General features: G+C 40.9%; 1 protein-coding gene across 2 annotated transcripts in view; it reads right to left on the reverse strand.

The window, feature by feature from the left end:
- The window catches only part of FER (FER tyrosine kinase), a 340421-nt gene that overhangs the window by 241944 nt on the left and 73757 nt on the right, over positions 1-24720 (reverse strand). For both annotated transcript variants that reach the window (XM_073677555.1, XM_073677564.1), the window contains exons 7-10: positions 21301-21484; positions 20596-20733; positions 13035-13154; positions 2727-2849 (exon numbers count right to left, since the gene is read on the reverse strand). In XM_073677555.1, the coding sequence (XP_073533656.1) occupies positions 2727-2849; positions 13035-13154; positions 20596-20733; positions 21301-21484 (565 nt within the window). The remainder of the gene's footprint in view (positions 1-2726; positions 2850-13034; positions 13155-20595; positions 20734-21300; positions 21485-24720) is intronic.

Below are 24720 nucleotides of genomic sequence, written 5' to 3' on the forward strand. Positions count from 1 at the left end.
TGGAGGATCTGACTGCATCCCTCAAGAATAATTATACGGAGTTCTTTGGCACCTGGCATCAGTGGTCCGACTTTAAAGCCTCCACAGAGTATCCTCTATTGCGGCTGGGGGATTGAACAGTTTCCTATGGAGACTAACCTCGTTCCCTGACAGCCCCCCCCCTGCCCTCCCCCTTTTCCTTGACCCTGCAGCTTCTCCCTCCCCTCTTCCTTTCGCTTCTCTATACTTTTCTCTATACCCTTTCTGCCCTCTAAAATATTTTCCTTTTTCTTTCCTCAATAACCAGCTTCGGGCTCAGACCAGAAGCTGGCACTACGGTAGTCTATGGCCGCTGGCCCTATCGACAAGTGTGGATAGATAGGTTCTCCATAAATGGGTAGGACCACATAAAAATGGGGCAATAAAATTATGTTGTTTAATGTAAGTTAATATTTTTTTTTATAATTGTTGAATATAATCCCACTCACGTTGAGTTATGCAAGGTCCACTTTTGGGCCACCAAGATACATATATCCACCTATGCTTGGTACTAGGGAGTTCTTATGTGAGCTTCTACGATGCCGGACAGTACGAATAGGGGATTAAGATTCGGTACCAGAGGCTTTCGGGCGGTGAGCCTTTGTATGTCTTGGGATGTTGTTTTTGTTTATGACTGTATTCGGATGTATTGTCTTTGCCCTTTGATAAATAAAAAATTTAAAAAAAAATAGATTTAAAAAGCCCCCAAAAAAATCAAATACCACACTAGATCGTGCAGTTTATCTTAAATACATATAGTATTAAATAGGTATTACTACAGAAAAAATATTTTCATATATGCGTAGAACAAAATCAAGCCCTGCTAAAGCGTAATATACTGTATATTTCCCTAGATAGCCCTAGAACAAGGATGTCAAACTCAAACACACAGAGGTCCAAAATGAAAAACTTGGACAAAGTCGCGATATACAGTATAATGGGCCCCACATAGTCCTCCATATAAAATAATGGGCCCCACATAGTCCACCATACAGTATTATGGGCACCACATAGTACTCTATACAGAATAATGGGCACCACATAGTACTCTATACAGAATAATGGGTCCCACATAGTCCCCCATATAAAATAATGGGCCCCACATAGTCCTCTATACAGAATAATGGGCCCCACATAGTCCTCCTTGCAGAATAATGATCCCATATAGGGGTGGTGGTTCTGGTGTCGCGGGCCAAATAAAGCCACCCTGCAGGCCATATTTGGTACACGGGCCAGAGTTTGACACGTATGCCCTAGAGTAAAGCCCTACCTACCTGCGGAGGTTGAACCTTATAGTGAACACAAATGGCACCCCCCACTCAGCAACAGTTGACCCCATTATGTCCTATGATGCTAATCAAGCAAGATAATCTAGAACCCTAAAAACTCAAACCAGAGCAGTAGATGTGTAAGGGCCTATCAAATGGGGCTCACACCAGATAAACTAGAAGAGTATACAAGGGCATAAATAAGCAGCAAGAACTCTAAATAACTAATCCATTCATCAGCTTGTCTTGCTGTACATAGCCTTGATGCGTTTCCCCTCCGTCATATGGTTAACTCAGGAGGCTCCAGGAAAGTGTGGCATCACAAAAGTGACGTCCATGATATGCTGTGGCCAGGTTACATTTTAGAAGGTTAATTTTTGTAAGCCACCTTGGTAAAGAGACACCTTTTTATAGGCCATCAGTTGAACCAGCTGACAGTTTTTCACTAAGCAGCAGGATTGCTTTATGACTTTCCATGGCTTTTCGCACCTCTCTTTCTTCATGTGTTCAATACTTTTTCCCTGTGTCATTTCTCGTTATTACACATAAATTAATTTATGGACATCTATGGTGTGATTTCTTTGCCTGAGTGGATTGGATGGGTTTTTACTCACATCTGGTGAGAATTTCATGTCAATAGCACCTTTAGAAATATATTTACTTAGAAAATTGGTGACGTGTTCAATACTATTTTCACCCACTGTATATTTTATTATTATTATTTATTTCTGAATGGGGAAAATGGGCATGATATAAAAGAGTGCATGCATATTTTTTGTTTATTTTATATTGAACCTTTTATTTTATTATTTTTACCTTAGTTTTTTAGTCCTCCTACAGGACTTGAACTTGCGATCATTTGATCGCTTATGCTATATACTGCAATACCACAGGCTGAGCTTCACAGGAGGACTAACCTATGATGACACTCACTGGGAAATTCAGCAGGTCCACGGCTACAATAGAATCCCATCAATTCTACACAAATGCATTATGAGGGGCCTGTTGGGAGCTGGTGCACGAACATACAGGTAACTGCGACATTTAAATGCCGCTGGAAGGGATTTAACAGCAGAATATAAATGCTTAATAGCAGCAATCTGAGCTCACTCAGGCCGCTGTTCTTACCGGCAGATTTAGACTAATTAATAGTCAGTATGGGCAGTGAATGATGCAGGCTCAGCTCATGAGCCCACCCCATACACCATAGCGCTACCTGTGAAGAATATGTACTGAACGTCACTGGTCATTAAAGGGTAAATGTTACTGCAGTTTCTGCAAATGGCGGTAGTGATTAGACCAGTAAAGGCGATGTGCTTAGCTTATACTGCGAGTTTGGGGTGACAGACTACCCTTAATGTGTTTTTGTTGTTGACAGAGACAAATAAACATTTATTTTAACCATGGCCTTTCCTTAGCTAATAACCGCAGGAAACTCACTCAGATTTTCTTTCACAAGCGTTTGCAGATTCTTCGATCTCTTTCTCTCTTTCAGCAAGAAGCTCCTCTTTGCTTACGAGTGACTGCTGTGTCTGTGCAAGCTCCTCCGACGCCGTTTTTAACCTGCAAAACAAATTGTGATATATTCCTGAGATGACACAGAGGGCAATGCAAGACAAGTAAATTGAGCCCAACATGAAATCGCTGTCCGCAAGGTGGGAATTAAATAGAAAGCGATAAATCCTGCTCAGTTTTAAGCAAGGCAGAGCGGCCGCTAACACATTTCATTCTAACAAGGTCCTGCACTAAGATGCCAAAGATATGACCAAGCAGGACATGTCGCTGCCTAGTAAAAGAGGAGCTTATATCAGAAACATGCAGTGAAACATGAACAGAATAAATAAGATGAGATTTCATACAATGTATAATTATGCGTTATCAAAAAACACCGTTATGGCTAAGCTTTGACTGAAAGCTTTCAATATATATATTTATTTTCAGCCAATTGCATCACGAAGAAGGTAAAAAAAGAAATGATGACTTTCAGATTACTCACATTGGATTTGCTAAAATACAAACCAAGGCAAGAGCAATATTACGTTCCTGTGTCTCTTTGGGCTTGTCAGGCACCAGGGTACTAGCAAAGGCGTAAAACAATGATGGTCACAGGGGCAGGTGCGTTGTATGGCAAGTCTTAGGTGTGCAAAAGTCCAAAAAAATATTAAGTAGCAGTGTTGTCAGTATCGAAAAAGTTTCGGGACAATGCACACACTGTGGACTTTTTGCTGTGCAAGTTTGACCGGTAATGGCAACAACGCGCCTCCCTTTTCCTTGAGCTGGACATTACATTTATATAGCTCCCCATGGCTGGGTGTCTATTAGTTGGGGTCTCGGTCTTGCTCGGCCCATATTCACATTTACGTCATTTTGACACTTTATTTACTGCGGGATATTTGCTCATTTTGTTTTCATCTCTTAGGTTTTATTTTTTTATATTGTCAACATAGTGGGCTCCTGTAATACAGTAGGTAGCCATAGGCCCTACCATTTTTCTTTCTGTAAGTTGCAGACTACTGTAGACCTACAAGACGTCAGGGTCCCAGCGTAGGTGGCACAATGATGTGACTGCATTGCACTTGTGCTGGGTTCTTCTATGAACTCTTAGAACAACAAAGTATTTTTTGAGGGGGACGGCACAAAGGTGGCATTATTACACTTGGGGCACGTCATTACTGGGTTAAGGGGTGTAATACTTGCCTTGCCAGGAGTGCTGGCAACACATGCTATGCCACTGGGTACAGGTGTGGTTAGGTTACTACCTAAAGCAACATACTTGCAGGAAAACAATTCAAATACAAATTAAAAAAACACTCCCATCTATATATTTTTTTCTTATTAAAAATGTGTATATGTGCATGTAATGTGCCAGAACAAGGCACCATAGACTTACATTGTAAAAGAGTCTGAAGAATGGTTAAGTCACTGATAAAAGGGGCAGAACAGTGCGCTGGATCCTCGAGAATCACATATCACATTGCATAAAAAAAAAATGTTGATGGGGGTGATTCGTTAAGGCATTTTTTAGACTTGGCTTCTAAATATCCCTTATAATGCGGAGGGTGGAATCCATGGCAAGAGTAATATGTAAAATGTTCTGCCATACCATGAAGGTGTATTCAGACAAATTGGCTAGAAGTAGGTTTATGGTTCAATAACTGTTGTACGAACAATTGCCTGTATGTACAATCATACTATATTAGTTTACACTGGAAACAAATGTTCAATAACAGTGGAGGAACAATTTTATTGAGAATTTTCTCCAAGGCTAGGTTCCCACGATGATCTTTTGGTGAGTTTTTTTAGAAAATTGCAAGTAACCTATTTTACTTAATGGGTGCAGAACGTCTGCAACATCAAAAACTTAGCAAAAGCTCATTGTGGGAAAGTAGCCTTAAAAGGCATCATTAGTAGACAAGCAACAATCGGGATAAGATAATAAACAAGGCCTACTTCTTTTTTGACTATAGTGGGGTGTCATCAGTCGATCGTTTCACCAAAAGAACGATCGCTGGGTTCAAACAGTCCAGTGTCAATACCTTTAGTCTAATATGTGCAGGCACATCAGCAGTTACAGGCTGATAATAAGACTACGCAGATGAAACGGAGTCAGAATTTGCAATATTAAAAAATATAAGCATTACATTCTATATCTGAAGAGCAATGAGAAAGGTAGAAGTGGATTGTTCCAAACCTTACATCATCTCATCTCACAGAATGTAAATGAAAATCACGCTGGCATTTCATTTAATCTTGTGAATGCCAGTTGTAAATGGTGTCTAAAAGTCAACCCGAAATGTCACATTCTTGTCTGACTTCAATAAAACATTTGAAGAAAGATAAACTTTCATTTTTCATCCTTTGTAAGAAGTCCAGGAAGCTGTCCCTGGATGACTTCCAAAAGATGACAAAAGCTTCAAGCACCCGCTAGCTATGTCAAGGATGGAAGCAGAAAGTCTTAAGCTCATCTTGTACGTGGCACCGTTTGGATTCAACGCACAGATCTATAGAGAAATTAGTCAAAGCTGCAAACAGATGCTATTAGATAAAGGGGAAGAGAAATATCGAGAGCTGCAACTTTTCTAAAGTAGGAAGAAGTATAATAAGACAGCGGCTTCTTTGAAAGGCACTTTACAGCACTGTGGGAAAGGGAACGCTCTTTCATTTAAGATTTGGAGCCGATTTAAAAGGCTTGCTTGGATTTTATTATTTCCCATTACAATGGGTGAAAACCAACGTAGTCTGACACCATCAGCACTGAACTGACAACTACAGACCTAGTAAAGGTACAACCATCACTGGTGAAATGGTAACACCGAAGGGACAATATACTGTATTTATTCATTTCCAGCAGCAATAACAGAAGAATAGGTAAAAGGCAAAGATGCTGTAATATTCATTAATGTTTACTATACAGACATGGCAGAAGTGCTGACGGACCCTGTAAGTCTCTTTAGAAGTGTCGGACAGGTCAGATGTCAGAGAAATAGTAAACGTTCACAGAACATACACTTTTAGGATAAAATTCAAAGCTTTACTGAAAAAACATTAGAAGCCGTGGCTCCAGATGTCAGTCTGGCTGACGCGGTTCTGGTACTCCGTCCATCCATAAAGCGTTGGCCAGAACTTTTATATTGATGGCCTATCCATATCCATCCCAAACAACCCCTTTAAATGCAGCACAAGACTGAGTTGTGGGAAAATACCTGTAAATCCCTTTCCAGATATAGTGCAGTACATCAAACATGCACAAATCGCTCAATAACAATTCCTATTATACATGATGGCGATTGATTGCATATTTATAAGAAACAATAAATCATTTTTAAAATTCATTATATATTTATTTGGGGATATTTTTAATGCAAAAGTGCCAAAAAATGGAGAGAAAAAAGTTTCAAATTAGGAAGCACACCATTTCTATGTAATAATTTGTGACTTTGTAAACTTTTTCTGCCGCTCAAAAGGTGGGTGCAGCACGACATGCAGATCAGCACATTTACCATACTTTATGGCACAAAGTGATGTAAACTATAGTGTAAATGTACAAAAGCCAGAGATGGTCTACACTTTGCATTTCTGTCACACAAAAAGCACATAATGCATCCAATTTATTAGGAGACATGCATGCGCCTCTTAAAGAAAACCTCTCACCGGGTCAAAAGTGACCAGTTTTTGCTATATATTTTTGTTTCTCATTTCTGCTGCCTCCCTGACTATTCCGTTTGGGGGATGACTTTAGAGTGCGCAGAGTAGTCACCGTGAAAATGGGAAGAAGAAGAAAGGGGAAGTGCTCCTTGTGCAGGTCAGACAATAAGAGACCAGAGTAGAGCAAGTAATCTTCTCACCCATGTGAGTTGTGCAATTCCAGGCACAACTCTGATGATAGCATAAAGACACTCCAATGGCTGTTGCACAACCCTCTGGATACAGGACTTTAACCCAGATACTAAATTGAGAGGTTGAAAAAAATAGAGGGTATAAAAAAAGCTCTACCGATTCTGGACCAAGGGATGGGTACCAAAATATTGGCTATAAAAAAACCTTATATTTATTAAAATGCTATGTGTTTCAGAGCTGAACTAGCTCCTACTTCAAGCATATACCTTCAGGCATTTTAATAAATATAATATTTTGGAACCAATCCCTCGGTCCAGAATCAAAATCGCTTTTTTACACCCTCTATTTTTTTTTTTCAACCTCTCAACAGAATAATTACCACGGGAGCCACACTCCCTTGACAAGGACCATTAACAAAGTAAATTTTAATTAATACATTTTGGAATTAAATGAACATCTTGAATGTGTTTAAAAAAATGTTCCTGTGCTGAGATAATGTTATAAATGTGCTAGTAATGGCTGTGTCTGTCCAAACAGGAACATGGTCTGATCATACCACATCTCCTGGGCAGGGGGGAAAGCGAGAGAGTATACAGACATTACAGCAGGGATTATTTTTGTGAGGTAAAACATTTCACTGCCTGTTTTTAAGCAATGCTTTACCTCAAAGAAAGAATCAACTGCGATCTCTGGCCGTACTGTCTGTATACTCTCTTTTGCCCCCTCCCCTGGCACTGGGAATGCTGCAAAGAATACCTGAGTCATTGGCTGCTACGGGCATAAAATCAGAGAAATTCATGGTGCGGCCACCATCCTCCCCTGACCTCACCCCTATTGAGAATCTTTGCAGTATGCTCAAGCTAAAGATCTATGAGGCTGGGGGGCAGTTCACATCAGAACAGCAGCTCTGGGAAGAAACTCTGATATCCTGCAAAGAAATTCAAGCAGAAACTTTCCTAAAACTTCAGTTTAATGGATGCAAGAATTGTGAAGGTGACATCAAAGAAGGGGTTATATGTTAACATGTAACAACTGTTAAGATGCTTTTGATTGAAAAATCTTATGCTTTCAGTAAATGTGACCTCTTAACCCCTTAAGCCCCGAGGGTGGTTTGCACGTTAATGACCAGGCCAATTTTTACAATTCTGACCACTGTCACTTTATGAGGTAATTACTCTGGAACACTTCAACGGATCCCCCTGATTCTGAAATTGTTTTTTCGTGACATATTGTACTTCATGATTGTGGTAAAATTTCTTCGATATCACTTGCGTTTATTTGTGAAAAAAACGGAAATTTGGCGAAAATTTTGAAAATTTTGCAATTTTCAAAATTTTAATTTTTATGCCCTTAAATCAGAGAGATATGTCACACAAAAGAGTTAATAAATAACATTTCCCACATGTCTACTTTACATCAGCACAATTTTGGAACCAAAATTTTTTTTTGTTATGGAGCTATAAGGGTTAAAAGTTGACAAGTGATTTCTCATTTTTCCAACAAAATTTACAAAACCATTTTTTTAGGGACCACATCACATTTGAAGTCACTTTGAGAGGTCTTTATGACAGAAAATACCCAAAAGTGACACCATTCTAAAAACTGCACCACTCAAGGTGCTCAAAACCACATTCAAGAACTTTATTAACCCTTCAGGTGCTTCACAGGAATTTTTTGAATGTGGAAGAAAAAAATGAACATTTAACTTTTTTCACAAAAATGTTACTTTAGACCCAATTTTTTTTATTTTCACAGGGGTAACAAGAAAAAAAGGACCCCAAAATTTGTTGTGCAATTTCCCCTGGGCATGCAGATACCCAATATTTGGGGAAAAAACACTGTTTGGGCGCACGGCAGGGCTCGGAAGGGAAGGAGCGCCATTTGACTTTTTGATTGTAAAATTTGCTTGAATAATTAGCGGACGCCATGTTGTGTTTGGAAAACCCCTGTGTGCCCAAACATTGGAGCTCCCCCACAAGTGACCCCAGTTTGGAAACTAGACCCCCCAAGGCACCTATCTAGATGCATAGTGAGCACTTGGAACCCCCAGGTGCTTCACAAATTGATTCATAAAAATGAAAAAGTGAAAAAAAAAACACTTGCATTTTTATGAATCAATTTGTGAAGCACCTGGGGGTTCCAAGTGCTCACTATGCATCTAGATAGGTGCCTTGGGGGGTCTAGTTTCCAAAATGGGGTCACTTGTGGGGGAGCTCCAATGTTTGGGCACACAGGGGCTCTCCAAACGCAACATGGCGTCCGCTAACAATTTGAGACGATTTTCCATTCAATTTGTTAGCGGACACCATGTCGCGTTTGGAGAGCCCGTGATGTGCCTAAACAGTGGAGCTCCCCCACAAGTGTCCCCATTTTGGAAACTATACCCCCCAAGGATTTTATTAAGGTGTATAGTGAACATTTTGAACCCAGAGATACGACACAGAATTTGTTTACATTAGGTCATCATATTGAATAAGTTGTCATTAGTCTTGAGCGCAAGTGCTCTCTACTTGAGTTTGCATCGGGTACTCAGGTATGCACCATGTACAGCGTGTGCTCGAGTGATATGCTCGAGTCTCTGCTCCGCATGTTTCACGGTTATTAGACACCCAAAAAAAGACATGCGGGGATCGCTCGTGCATGGCAGGCAATCCCCGTAAAGTTTTTTTGGCCGCGAAGCATATGGGGCAGAGACTCGAGCATGTCACTCAAATACCCACAATACTCAATGCATACCAGAGCACCCGATGCAAACTCAAGTAGCGAGCACTTGCGCTCAACACTAGTCGCCATATCGTCATCTTTTTTTCTTACTTTTGAAAAAAAATCCCAACCCCATCACAACCCCAACCCTAACCGTAGCACAACCCTAACCCTAGCACAACCCTAACCCTAGCACAACCCTAACCCTAGCACAACCCTAACCCTAGCACAACCCTAACCCTAGCACAACCCTAACCCTAGCACAACCCTAACCCTAGCACAACCCTAACCCTAGCACAACCCTAACCCTAGCACAACCCTAACCCTAGCACAACCCTAACCCCAAACCCAGCCCTAACCCTAGCCCAATCCTAACCCTAGCACAACCCTAACCCTAGCCCAATCCTAACCCAAGAGTTTATTTTTGACGCCGTTCCTTGTGCGGTATAAGTGATTAGACGACTTTATTCTTCGGGTCGGTGTGATTACAGCAATACCAGAATCATATGGGGTTTTTATGACTGACAGCTGTCACAGACTAAAAGACGCATTTTTTGTAAAATCTAGTTTTTGCATCGCCATATTTTGAGAGCTATAATTTTTCCAGATTTTGGCAGACAGTCATGTGACGGCTCGTTTTTTGCGGGATGACTTGACGTTGTTATTGGTGCCATTTTCAGGCACGTGACATTTTTTGATTGCTTTCTATTCCGATTTTTGGGAGGCAGAATAAACAAAAACCAACAATTCAGGAATTGTTTTTTTTTGTTTTTTTTTATTCTGTTCCGAGTGTGGTAAAATTGATAAGGTAGCTTTATTCTTCGGGTCAGTACGTTTACAGCGGTACCACATTTATATCGTTTTTCTATGTTTTGCACTTTTACATAATAAAAGCAATTTTATAGAAAAAAATATTTTTTAGCATCGCTTTATTCTGAGAGCTATATCTTTTTTATTTTTCGGATGATGGAGCTGTATGGCGGCTTATTTTTTGCGGGACGAGATGACGTTTTCAGCGGTACCATTTTTATTTATATTTGTCTTTTTTGATCGCGTGTTATTCCATTTTTTGTTTGGCGGTATGGTGATAAAGCATTGTTTTTTGCTTCGTTTTTTAATTTTTTTTTTTTTTTTTACCGTGTTCCCTGAAGGGGTTAACTAGTGGGACAGTTTTATAGGTCAGGTTGTTCCGGACGCGGCGATACCAAATATGTGTACTTTTATTGTTTTGTTTGTTTTTTTTATAATAATATTTATTGATGGGTACATTATATTTTTATTTTTGGTGGATTATTTTTTTTATTTTTTTTTTATTTTTTCGCAATTTTTTTTTTTTTTTTTTCACTTTCTGGAAGCTTATATAGTTTATTACTTTGTCCCACTCTGGGACTTTCACTTTTTTTTCTCTGATCGCCTGCATGGCACAGGAATGCAGCACCATCCCTGTGCCATGCAGGCTGTCAGCGCCGGACAGGGAGAAGATTGTTTGGAGATGCACTGCGCATGTCCAAACAATCTTCCTGCTGTCTGGTGACCAGGATGTTGTCATGACGACATCGGGTCGTCATGGCAACACCCGGGAAGTCTTTGCAGACAGCGCTGGAAGCAGGAAGAGGAGGTGAGTATCTGCGATCACCTCCCCTTGCCCCCGCAATGCTGCGATCGACTTCGATCGCAGCATCGCGCAGGTTAATGTGCTGGGAGCGGTGCAGGACCGCTCCCTGCACATAGTATCGGGTGTCAGCTGTGACAATCAGCTGACACCCGGCGGCGATCGCGCCCGCACAGCCTGTGTGCGCGCGCGATCGCCATGAAGTACTAATACGGGTCTGGCTCTTAAGTCCCAGGGCACAGACGCGTATTAGTACGTCAGATGTTATTAAGGGGTTAATACTGCAAATTCAACAAATGACCATTTCAGATCTTTACAACCTATAAAATGTTTGGAAACTGTTGTGCATAATAATTTGGAACAGAACATTTTCAGTTTTTTAATTCTGGAAAAATAACCTGATATCATTGGGAGGTTGGTCCAATAAAATGAGATTTATACTCTAAAGGTTGATGATTTGAACATTATACTAACTCATTAGCATCGACCATTTAGGAAAATAAGAGAAAAATAGTGTTTGCATAATTTGGAATGAGGTGTAAACCAAAAATTGCTTTTTTGTTCTTTTTTTCTCAATCTTTGTGCCACAAAAAAAAATTATTATTTAAAATTGCACTAATTCATTCCACATAAAACAAAACCAAAATAAAAACTGTGGCTTCTACAAAGAGAAAAAGCAAAAACAATAATGGTTAAAAATGATTCATTGTCCATCTAGTACAAACCAATTGCCATCACATATCTAGTAATTACAGCAGATCATATAATAGGAATTGTTACTGATGGGCTAGTACACGGGGAAACGCATCTATCAATAAAGAGCTGGATTTTATCCTGGAAGTAGATGTGCCATGAGAATTGACCATTTTGAGGAGTTACAGGTGGTCACAAGCAAGACTGGCAGCTAAAATTAAGGGACTGGGATCAAGCAACTACCGTGAGAAACCACCATGGACATTTAGGCTGAGTTCACACGATGCGTTTTTCATGCGTTTACGCGGCGTTTTTGCAGTTGCGTAAATGCCGCGGAAACGCATTAAAAACGCATGGTAGAAGGGCAGAAATGTTCCCCCATTGAAATCCGCATGTGCTGTGCCCATGATGCGGATTTTTCCGCAGCGTAAACGCTGCGGTCAAAAATCCGCAGCATGTCAATTAATTTTGCGGAAACGCTGCTCTTTTGCCGCCATTGACTTGCATTAGACCGCATGGAATCCGCATCACTGTATATGTTGATGCGCTTTTCATGCGGTCTAATGTGCAGATGGTACCCGGGTGTGGAGGAGAGGACTCTCATCCAGACCCAGGTACCATTAAAAAAAAAAAGAATAAAATAAAAAATACATATATTTTCACCTTCTGATGGCCCGCGCAGCGCTCCTGCTTGGTTCCCGGCACTTCGGGGTTGAATGAAGAAGGACCTTCACTGACGTCAGAGTCATGTGACGGGTCACGTGACGCTGACGTCGGAAGGTCCTAAAGTCTTCACTGCCGGCAGCCGGGACCGATGAAGCAGGACACCGGGGGCCATCAGAGGGTAAAGTATATATTTATTTTTTGACATTCACACACTATATAAATCTATGCCGGTTGCATGGATTTATATAGTGTGATGTTGACAAGCACTTTCCAAGTGATGCTAAAATCGCTTGGGAAGCGCTTGTCAACCCGCATGCGGAAATGAAAGTGAAGACCGCTTCATTTCCGCATGTCCCTGGCAGGAAACCGCATGTACAATCCGCATGCGTTTTTTCCTGCCAGAGAGATGCAGAAACGCTCAGGAAAAAATCCTGAGCATTTCCGCATCGTGTGCACATACCCTCACAGTTGACTTTTTTTTGGCCATCAGAGGACAGTTTTCCTCATCAGCATCTAAAATTGGTTTCTGTTATGTCCAGAGTTCACCTGGCTGTCATCTTCTCCAGGACTAGCAGGTGCAGAAGTTGCCATCTTACATAGAGTCTAACGAACTAAAAAAAAAATTCTGGTGTCTTCTAAAAATAATTTAGAAATTATTTTTAAGGGGTTTACAAAAAAAAAAAAAAATCAAAATGTATAGGTTCTTTTTAACAGTTTCCATAGGTAAAATATCTTACATTGAATTTAGGCTATCTGCTGTGAGGTTATTCCACATGATCTCATTAGCCTGCAGGTTTTCAATTTCTTCCAGTAAGGACACGTCAAATTCAATGTCTTCTTTCTTGGATTCTGGTGACCTATTACAAGAGGCAGGCAGACACATGGTAAACTACATTGAAAGTAAAAAAATATGCAGAGTACAGTTTAAAGTGTGTTTTACCAGCATGTTATATATTGTATTAAAAAAAACCTATTCAGAATACATAGAAACAATTGGAAAAAGTACATTTTGCAGCATTAATGTTATACCGACAAACTGATAAAAATGAGGAAAAATAAATAAAAACACTCTATAAATGCCTTTTTAGGCTGTGTGCCCACTATGCATTTTTTAAGTGTTTCCGCAGCGGCAATTACGCTGCAGAAAAGTTTACAAAATGCTTGGTAGAAGGCCTGCCATGTTCCCCAAAGATAATGAGCATGTGCTGTGCACATGCTGTGGAAATTTGCACAGCGGATTATCATTGCGGAAAAATCAGCAGCACTATCAATTATTTTGCGGAATCGCGGCGTTTTTGCCGCGATTTAAGGGACCTAGGTAGGAAGCTTAGGGCAAGGACCTCCAAGGTAGTTTTCTCAGAAATACTACCAATCCCGCGAGCCACAAAGGAGCGCCAACGGGAAGTTAGGGAGGTGAATAAGTGGCTAAAGAGTTGGTGCAAGGCAGAAGGGTTTGGGTTCATGGAGAACTGGGCCGACTTCGCGGTCGGCTACAGGCTCTACTGTAGGGACGGGCTGCACCTCAATGGGGAGGGTGCAGCGGTGCTGGGGAAGAAGATGGCTAATAGGTTGGAGGAGTTTTTAAACTAGAGACGGGGGGGGGGGGAACCAAGGAAATAGGTGGGATGTGAGGCAAGCAAGGGGGAAGGGGAGAAGTGAATATAATGAGGGTGGAGAGGGGGGTGGGGATAGTACAGTTAGATCGTTAGAGAAGAATAGGATGCTAAATAACCCCAAAGTTTTATCTTGCATGCTGACCAACGCAAGAAGCCTGACCAATAAGGCGGATGAGCTGCAGGCGCTTATATCGGAGGAGAGGTATGACATCGTAGGTATAACAGAGACTTGGCTAGACGATAGCTACGACTGGGCGGTAAATTTATTAGATTATAGTTTATTTAGAAGGGACCGGAAACAGGGGAAAGGCGGAGGAGTCTGCTTATATGTAAAGTCATGTCTAAAACCCAGACTAAGGGAAGATATAGGAGAGGGAGAAGAGGGGGTAGAGTCCATGTGGGTAGAGATAGAGGGGGCAAAAAATAATAATAAAATATTACTGGGGGTCTGCTATAAGCCACCCAATATAACAGAGGAGAATGAGAATCTGCTATTAGGACAAATAGACAAAGTAGCAAAACATAATGAAGTGATTGTAATGGGGGATTTCAACTACCCGGATATTGACTGGGAAACAGAAACCTGTAGATCTCAGAAAGGAAAAAGGTTCTTGACAAATATTAAGGATAATTATCTCTCCCAACTAGTGCAGGAACCAACGAGAGGGAAGGCCGTGTTGGACTTAATATTGACTAATAGGCCTGATAGAATAACTGAGGTACAGATAGGGGGGCACCTAGGTAATAGCGATCATAATATTATCGACTTCAAAATGCCCTTCAGTAGGGTTATCAATAAGGGAACAACAAAAACATTAAACTTTAGGAGGGCGAAGTTTGATCAGCTGAAAGAAAGCCTTCAACTTATTGACTGGGACAAAGTTCTTAATCAAAGGAATACGAATAGTAAATGGTAAACCTTCAAAAGAATTCTGAATACTCAGTGCGAGAGATATATACCGCATGGGAATAAAAGGGCCAGAAATAAGAGGAAACCAATATGGTTGAACAAGAACGTAAAAGGGGCGTTAAATGGCAAAAAAGAGGCATTCAAGAGATTAAAACAGGAAAACAGTAAGGAGGCACTAATGTGTTACAAGGAAAAAACGAGAACCTGTAAAAAACAAATAAAAATAGCGAAGGAGGAAACAGAGAAACGTATTGCTAGGGAAAGTAGATCAAATCCCAAACTGTTCTTTACTTATATAAATAGTAAAAGGATTAAATTGGATAATATTGGACCGATAAAAAGTGAGGAAGGCAAAATCATAGAGAAAGATGAGGATAAAGCTAATCTATTAAATATTTTTTTTTCGACAACTTTCACAAAGGAAATCGAACTAACAGGAGAAATGAGAAGTGACAAACTTAATCCTCCACTAAGTATGACAAATCTAACCCAAGCTGGGGTACAGAAACGACTCAGTAACATTAAAATAAACAAATCACCAGGACCTGATGGCATACACCCACGGGTACTAAGGGAACTAAGTAATGTGATAGACAGACCGTTATATCTTATATTTAAGGACTCTGTTGAGACTGGGTCTGTGCCACTTGATTGGCGACAGGCGAATGTAGTGCCAATATTCAAAAAGGGAGCGAAAAGTGACGCCGGAAACTATCGGCCGGTGAGTCTGACGTCCGTTGTGGGAAAAATTTTTGAAAGCTTCATTAAAGAGGCAATCTTGATGCTAATAATCTTTTAATCCCGAACCAACATGGATTCATGAGGAATCGCTCCTGCCAAACAAATCTGATTGACTTCTACGAGGAGGTTAGCTCTCGAGTAGATCAGGGGGAACCAGTGGATGTCGTGTATCTCGACTTCTCAAAAGCGTTCGATAGCGTGCCACATAATAGGTTGGTATACAAAATGAGAATGATGGGGCTGGGGGAAAATGTTTGCAAGTGGGTAGCAAACTGGCTAAGGGATAGAAGACAGAGGGTGGTTATAAATGGAATATACTCAGATTGGGTAAGCGTCACTAGTGGGGTACCACAGGGGTCTGTGCTAGGCCCAATGTTATTTAATATCTTTATTAACGACATAGTCAACGGGATAAATAGTAAAATATCAATATTTGCAGATGACACAAAGTTATGTAAAACAATTAATACAAAAGAGGACAGTGCAGACCTACAGAGGGATTTGGATAAGCTGGGTAGGTGGAGCATTAAATGGCAAATGAGGTTTAACGAGGAGAAATGTAAGGTCATACATATGGGAAGGAAAAATGGAAGTCACCAGTACTCACTGAATGGGAAATCATTGGGGAATTCAGAGATGGAGAAGGACTTGGGCATCTTGATTGATAGCAAACTAAATTGGAGTGCCCAAAGTCAGGCCGCTGCTGTAAGGGCAAACAGGGTAATGGGATGTATCAGAAGAGGTATAGCTGCAAAGGATGAGAACATTATTCTTCCACTGTACAAAGCACTGGTCAGACCACACTTGGAATACTGTGCTCAATTATGGGCCCCAATATATAGAAAGGATATAAATGAGCTTGAAAAGGTACAAAGGAGGGCAACAAAATTAATAAAGGGAATGGAGGGACTGCAATACCCAGAGAGGTTGGCAAAACTAGGACTATTCAGCCTGGAAAAGAGAAGGTTGAGGGGGGACATAATAAATGTGTACAAATAAGTTAGGGGACAGTATAGAGATCTTGCCCGGGATTTGTTCAAAAGGAGGGATATTACGGTAACAAGAGGGCATTCACTAAGACTGGAAGAGAAAAGGTTTCAGCACCAGCATAGGAAGGGGTTCTTTACGGTAAGAGCAGTGAGAATATGGAATTCACTGAGTGAGGAGACGGTAATGTCAGATTCACTACACCAGTTCAAGCGGGGACTGGATGCATTTCTAGATACCAGGCAGATTTCAGCATATACTTAAAAATAAAATAGTAGGTTGATACAGGGATTTATTCTGACTGCTGGTTTCAGAGTCGGGAGGGAATTTTTCCTCAGGTGAAGATTGGCTAAATCATTTGGTGTTTTTGCCCTCCTCTGGATAAACTTTAGCAATTACAGAACTAACAGGTCGAACTTGATGGACGCAAGTCTTTATTCGGCTTTACAAACTATGTTACTATTGACTTGCATTGGAACGCATGGAATCCGCATGACTACACGTACACATGCGGATATCATGCGGTTCAATGTGCGGATGGTACGCGAGTTTGGAAAAGAGGAGACTCTCCTCCAGACCCGGGTACCATAGTACCAGTAAAAAAAAATAAAATAAAAAAATATACATTATACTTACCTTCTGATGTATTGAGTGAGGCAGTGCATGTCAAGTCAGAATGTGTCCGAACTATGCATATCGCATACCTGCGGTCACGTGACCTCTCGATCTTGCCGGCATTGGATAATCCTCACAGAGCATGATATGAGGATTCACAAGTCTGCAGACTTTTGTGAAAAGCCTGGACAACCTTTTTAAATTATGTTTCATAGAAAAACAAGACTAGCTGCAATTATTCACTGCATGCAGTTATACTCCAGCATTTTTATTCTTATTTCAGAGCTGGAGTGGTGCTATTAATCTAAGCTCCCTGACCCTAGTCTTAAACTTACCAGTTGCTGTCTTCAGTCCTTCCCTGTGCCGCTCCGGTCCCAATTCGCCATCTTGTGACTGCAACATCTGACTGAACGGAAGTCGGAAGTAACTGTCAGGCTCTCAATGTAACTCCTGAGATCCTTGTTCTGGCTCTCAAAGACTTACATTAAGCAGTGGCATCTGGCTCGCCCAGCAAACACTGAAGCCATCCAGCAGGTCAAAAACTACCGGAGACCACCTGGAGTGGTGCTGAAACAGATGAAGATGGCGGCTGGGGAGGAGAATACTAGGGGCAGGGAACTTAGAATAGTTGCACCATTCCAGCACTGAAATAAAAGCGCTATACTGGTGCTTTTAATGTTGAATCTCCTCTAAATTGTGTTGGTTCTTGTGCTTTAATATGGTTTTTTGTGATGCTTTTGCTGTAAGTTTCCTTGTTGACTCTTCTAAGGAACCTGGTGGATTGATGCTGCATATGACAAAAGGTTTTTATGCAAGGCATTCCAGTGGCATTTTCTATATAGTTTTTTACAATGGTCTAGTGACTAAGATTTACCCACCATTTTTTCCTTCTTTACCATAAGGCTATGTGCCCACGATGCAGAAATGCTCCGGATTTTTCCTAAGCGTTTCTGCATCTCCCTGGCAGAAAAAAAGCATGCTGATTGTACATGTGTTTTTCCTGCCAGGGACAAGCGGAAGTGAAGCATTCTTCACTTGCATTTCCGCATGCGGGTCAACAAGCGCTTTCCAAGCGATTTTAGCATCACTTGGAAAGTGCTTGACAACTTGGTCACACTATATAAATCCATGCAAACGGCATGAATTTCTATAGTGTGACCGTAAAAGAATGGTAAAAAATAAAAACTAAATATTATACTTACCTTCTGAGGGCCCCCGGTGTCCTTATCCGATCCGTCCTGGCTTGCCGGCAGCTTGTGATGGTCTAAAAAGATCTGTCATGACGTCATTTAGTCATGTGACGGGTCACGCGACAGTGATGGGTCATGCAACTAGCGAATCTAGTGACTAACTGCGATCACATGACCACTCAGTCTTGCTGCTGGCACCAGATTATTCTCACAGCATGCACTGTGTGCGATGTGAGGATTCACAAGTCTGCAGTCACATAGATGTATTTTATATATGACAGGAGTAGCAAAGTGCTGCTGATCAATGGGGGTTTCTCGGTCCTGAGGCCCCCCACCTATTAAAATACCTCTCTGAGGTCCACAGCTCTTGTATGAGCTGTGCGCACAAAGCTGTCTACAGTATTAATATTAAGCCTGTGTGTGTTAATGTATGGACCCATAGACTTACTATTGAGCCCAAACACAGTTCTGAGCGCAGGACCTGTGGACAGGTGAAAGTGGCCAGTTTTTGATCTTTTATCCCCACTGCTTTTGAGTTTGTTTGTTTTTTTAAATGCGACTTACAGTTCTAGAGATCTGGGCCTTCTCATTCAGAGCTAATTTTAATGCTTTTTAAGAAGGGGGAGGAGCTCACAGGATTTTCTGGGGTCGTGTCTTTAGGCTGCTCCTCAATGTTACGCTGCAAGCCACACCCCCTTGGTAAAGACCATGAATATTAGCACTAAATAAAAAAAAAAGTCCATATCTCTTAATCTTTAAGAGCAAAATCTGGCCACTTCAGCCCTGGTGACAGGTGCACCGCTAAGGAATGGACATTAGACCAGTGGAAATCTGTGCTTTGGTCTGATGAGTCCAAATTTGAGATCTTTGGTTCCAACCACCGTGTCTTTGTGCGACGCAGAAAAGGTGAACAGATGGACTCTACATGCCTGGTTCCCACTATGAAGCATGGAGGAGGAGGTGTGATGGTGTGGGGGTGCTTTGCTGGTGACACTGTTGGGGATTTATTCAAAATTGAAGGCATACTGAACCAGCATGGCTACCACAGCATCTTGCAGCGGCATGCTATTCCATCCGGTTTGCGTTTAGTTGGACCATCATTTCTTTTTCAACAGGACAATGACCCCAAACACACCTCCAGGCTGTGTAAGGGCTATTTGACCAAGAGGGAGAGTGATGGGGTGCTACGCCAGATGACCTGGCCTCCACAGTCACCAGACCTGAACCCAATCGAGATGGTTTGGGGTGAGCTGGACCGCAGAGTGAAGGCAAAAGGGCCAACAAGTGCTAAGCATCTCTGGGAACTCCTTCAAGATTGTTGGAAGACCATTTCCGGTGACTACCTCTTGAAGCTCATCAAGAGAATGCCAAGAGTGTGCAAAGCAGTCATCAAAGCAAAAGGTGGCTACTTTGAAGAACCTAGAATATAAGACATATTTTCAGTTGTTTCACACTTTTTTGTTAAGTATATAATTCCACATATGTTAATTCATAGTTTTGATGCCTTCAGTGTGAATGTACAATTTCCATAGTCATGAAAATACAGACAAATCTTTAAATGAGAAGGTGTCCAAACTTTTGGTCTGTACTGTATATGATTCTCTCATAGGCGGTTACCTTACAAATATTATTTTATTCAATACACTACCATTTGAATTATTTGAAAAAAGTGACCCCATTTGAACTTTGGACATTTTTCTATAATTTAATTTTCTTCAAAATGGAATACAATATATTTTTCTTGATTTGCAAAATGTAAAATGATTAATAATTATGCTTAACTGATATTTAATAAAACAAATTGAATATAAAAATACCAGCCCGCAGCCACCCCAGAATTTGATTATCACATGACATGCGCCAATCCTGGAGCTTTGCCCGGCTCTTTCTGATTATCCCTGAGAATATTAGCCAGCAGCTGTCTGCCTTACCTTGGCTAGTTATCAAAAATCAGGGAGACTAATATAAGTTAATATATGTACAGTAAACTACACATGCAAGGCATTAATTATATATCTCAAGGATATTTAACTAACCCCTATCTATCTATCTCTTTGCACATCTAATCGAACATACCAAAGAGTTAAAAAAACATGCGTCAAAAACTCATCCAAAATGCGTGCAGCAAAAACGCATACAAATACGCTAGGTGAGGTGTCGGATTCATGCGGAAATTCAGCTACATGAAGGCCTAAACAAACACTGATCTTTGAAATGCACCCTAAAACATAAAACTTACTTGTGTTTCTCAATAAAAGTTTCATACTCTGTGGTTGGATTTATTTCTTGAACACACATCTCAATTTCTTTATGCACAGCTACAATTTCATCTGACACGAGACTGGTGATCTGACAATATTCATCAAAGATCCCTTTGCTGGAATTAAAAGGGAAAAAAAGTTTAATGTTAGGGAAAAAAAGCATACATTCTTCTCCAAATCTAGTTCACTGAAATCTGGGTGTTACAATTTCCCTTTTTCAAAAAGTAGATCCCCTCTGTGGCTGACACAGTCCATATTGATTGGACAGTGTAATGAGTTGGGGTCCAGTCACTACTGGTGGCACAGGGTGGTCATTTAATTCATATTTCTAGAAGGAAAAACAGAGGAACCGCACAAGTTACAGGGAAAGTTGCTCCAGAATTTTAGACTATAGGCAATACTAAAAAAGCCAAATCAGAAGCGCTAACAGGTTCTCTTAAAATTAACAGATCAGGTCAACCTAAAATAGAGAGTACGCGACAACTGAAAACCTCCTTCAGACAGGATAAAGAGACCTGTCTGACAAGCAGGGTCAAACAAGGCATTTATGCCCCAATTTAAACATCTTTTGTAATTAGTTTTGGTTAACAGTGAATAAAAAAAGCTCTCAAAAATAAACATGAAAAATAAATGTGAAAAAAAATAAATCTAAACTGCTTATAAAAAGAGGACATATTTCTTACAGGCCTTTGATCATCTCCTCTTGCATGGTCTGCAGAGAGTCCAGTAGAAGAGGAAGAGTTGAATCATAATACTGGTCCTGGTGGAGTTGGGCACCTTTCAGAGCAAGCACATACTGGTTATGGAGCATGTGGAGTTTCATGGTGGCTTTGTCATATCGATCCTTGGCTTTTTCTGTCTCTTTTCCTGTGTTGTGTTATTGAGATAAAAAAATGCATTACCACAAGATCCAACCATAGGCCATGCCTTTAAGTCATAGAGGAAGAACAGTGTATACTAGATACAGCTGAAGCCCAAACAGCCCACACTCAACAATCTGTGATGTTTAGGCTGATGGGTTGAGTACAGAATATGTCACTTATATGAAACCATTAAGAAAGCAAATAGGGTGCACCTAACAAAACAATACAAAGAAAGGTAAAAACCATGTAGGCTAAGGTTTATGCCAGCTGAGGGCAAGGAGCCATGTCAACTGGTGAATATATCATGACGCAGGTCTGAGCCATTACTTATAAATATTACTTCTTTAATTCAGCATTATTGCAAACTGATGGGCAGCTGGATTATGATATTTCAGGTTATATATATTGTTTTTAAAGCAGTATACATTTATGTTTGGTGACCACAGCTTAAATGATAATTGTGTTTCCAAGTAACTTTTCAGAATAAGCTTTGAGTGTACATGAGGAATAACACATCTTCTGGCCATTATGTGGCTTCTATCCCACATTCTCACCAGTTTTTCCATCGGCATACTCTATCTGTAATTTATAAAACACTATTTGCACGGGGAGAAGACAAGCTGCAATGACTTTTTCCAAAGACAGCATAGCACAGAGGGGAATGCCTGCTCTTCAGTCACTCTATTAGTTCAGAGACAAGCAGCAGCAAAATGGAGGACATTATACATCAGAGCTGAGCTGTGTTGATCTGAATCAACCTCTGATGTGAGATAAAACACTTGTCACCGAGCTCTTTTTCTGTTTGCCTCTGTCTATTCTTTCCCGGTTATTCGACCCTCCATTTTCCGTAAAGAATAATGTGACAAATCCTATGTCTCCTCTGAACAAGACGGACTTAGGCCGCGTGCCCACTATGCGTTTTTCAAGCGTTTTTTATGCGGAATTTCCGCAGCGGAAACGCTTTAAAAACACTTGGTAATACGTGCCCCATGGTCCCCAATGAAAATCCGCATGTGCTGTGCACATGCTGTGGAATTTTCCGCAGCGGATTTTCCTTGCAGAAAAATCCACAGAATGTTTATTATTTGTGCGTTTCCGCATGCGGATTTGAGGTCACAAAGCATTTGAAAAACGCAAGTCAAATATGCATGTAAAAACGCTGCAAAAACACTTTAAAAACGCGTGTAAAGTCTGCAAGCGTTTTTACTGCCAAGAACATGCAGAAACGCTGCGGAAATTTTCTGCTTCAATTCTGCATCATGGGCACATAGCCTGAAGCTGCTTTATTCACAAGTTCTGAAGTTGGAGGGTGGGGCATAAGTGGGGAAAGAAGCTGATTTCTCTGGTAAGAAACATTACAAAGGTTTTTATAATCGTCTGTACTATTGTTTTAAGGAAAAGTTTGTTTAAAGTACAGTTTCGTTTTAAGCTGAGCCCAGATATGACCCAATACCAATAATGATAGGACTGTACAATGAAGATGAACAAAGGATTTCTTTTGGGATTTGCAATTTGTTGAAACCCTGCTGATCTTCGATGGAGCAGATGTATCACTACGTGCATCTGTCACTAATGTTATAACTGAAGACTGTAGACGTTCACATACATTTTTTTGGGGTGGAAAAGTTACAGTCTATCAGGCTGATACAACATGGAGACCATACTGTAACAATCAGAAACAGAGGTGCGAGGTTTATATAGGTAAGTAACATGTTGTCTATGCAGCAGGAGCATCTAAAGTCATTGTTTGGTATTAATCAGGTATAATATGAGGCATGATTATAAAGAAATATTAGAAAACTATTCACAGATGGATCTCATAAAAGAGAGACCTTGGTTTCCCTATGAAATGTCTTTTCTCTTCACGAAGCACACAGTGTCTTGCCTGCAGAGAGAATTGGCTTGATTACAGTTCTCACACAATGTACAATGTTTCGACAGTTCCCTTAGTTCTTAAAATATTGATCTGAACAGTCGAGCGAGCCGGGGAGCGAGCAGATGAATTGTGGCCAGCCCCTACCGCACATGTCGTGTTGCCAGGGAACACTTTATGTGAAGGAAATATTTGCAAACACGAAACGGGTCCTGTAAAATTTAAAGGCCTAATAAAATGTAATATGAGCTCTGCCATCTCACTTGTCATGGCTGGCGCTGAGCTATTAATTATGTGGCGTTAAGTCTTTATGGGCAGCCTAGCTGGGTACCTGGAATACTGAGTATGCCAAGGAACAAATATTGACCTCAGGTAATAGGTTCATTTACTGCATATACTAGGATTGTCTGATAGATATGGGCAAGAAGGTGACATGGGTCAGGTCTGGCATCTCAGACCAGCACAGATTTCTATAAGAATACAGCTCTCGGACACTTTTTTAGGTCTCTGTGCTGCAAGACTTGAACTGAAACCCTTTCATTCTGGAAATAGTTTGGCTCCAGCACATACAGCTGTAAGACAGATGCAGCAGATATATCAGGAAGACGGGGTGGCCCGCGCCAAAGGCCTGATACTTCTCAGTGAAGGCTTAGATGCAGGTTACAATGCAGTGTGTATGGACACGTGGCGGTGGACAGCACTGCTGCCCTGGTGACATCACCGCTGATTGGAGAATGGAGTGGTCCCTTCTGTAGAGCACCAGTATATGTGATGGTGTAACAGGGGCGATGACATCAGGGGGATGAATATCACTGCTAATCAGTGGTGGTTGTATTGGAATGGTGTATGATGTTAGGAAGTAGAAACCTGTGGTTTTACGAATGTAGGAATCAATACATTTTTGGCAACTTATCAAGCCATCATGCACTGGAAAACGGTCCCTTTGGGAAGGAACTGCTCAATACTATGGACACTTGTCCACTAAAGAACCCCCGCAAGTGGCATTTGGGAGAGCAGAAGGATAGTACTACATGCTGGTGGCACGTCCACAGGAGCAATATCAGTCAGTGACTCTAGGGGCACAACAGAAGGACGACAGCTTCAGGTCTGTGGAGTCGGAAAGACAAACCTCCGACTCCCGACTCTGACTCCACAGCTCTGCCTCACTACTGAGCATGTACATAAAGTGCAGCACAGATTCATCTCAACTAAAAGCCGAGATCCTTAGATCAGGAATAGAACAGACATTTATAGGACATTTCATAACCATCCCAAATTCATATGAAAAAAATATTCCGCACATACTGCATTGTACTACTGTACCAATTTATTACACATTTTAGGAGTCTGTCCATTTTGTACTGACT

The sequence above is a fragment of the Phyllobates terribilis genome, unplaced genomic scaffold (assembly GCF_046119375.1).
Source record: "Phyllobates terribilis strain yellow unplaced genomic scaffold, ASM4611937v1 Scaffold_1__5_contigs__length_1240528914, whole genome shotgun sequence".
NCBI lineage: Eukaryota > Metazoa > Chordata > Amphibia > Anura > Dendrobatidae > Phyllobates > Phyllobates terribilis.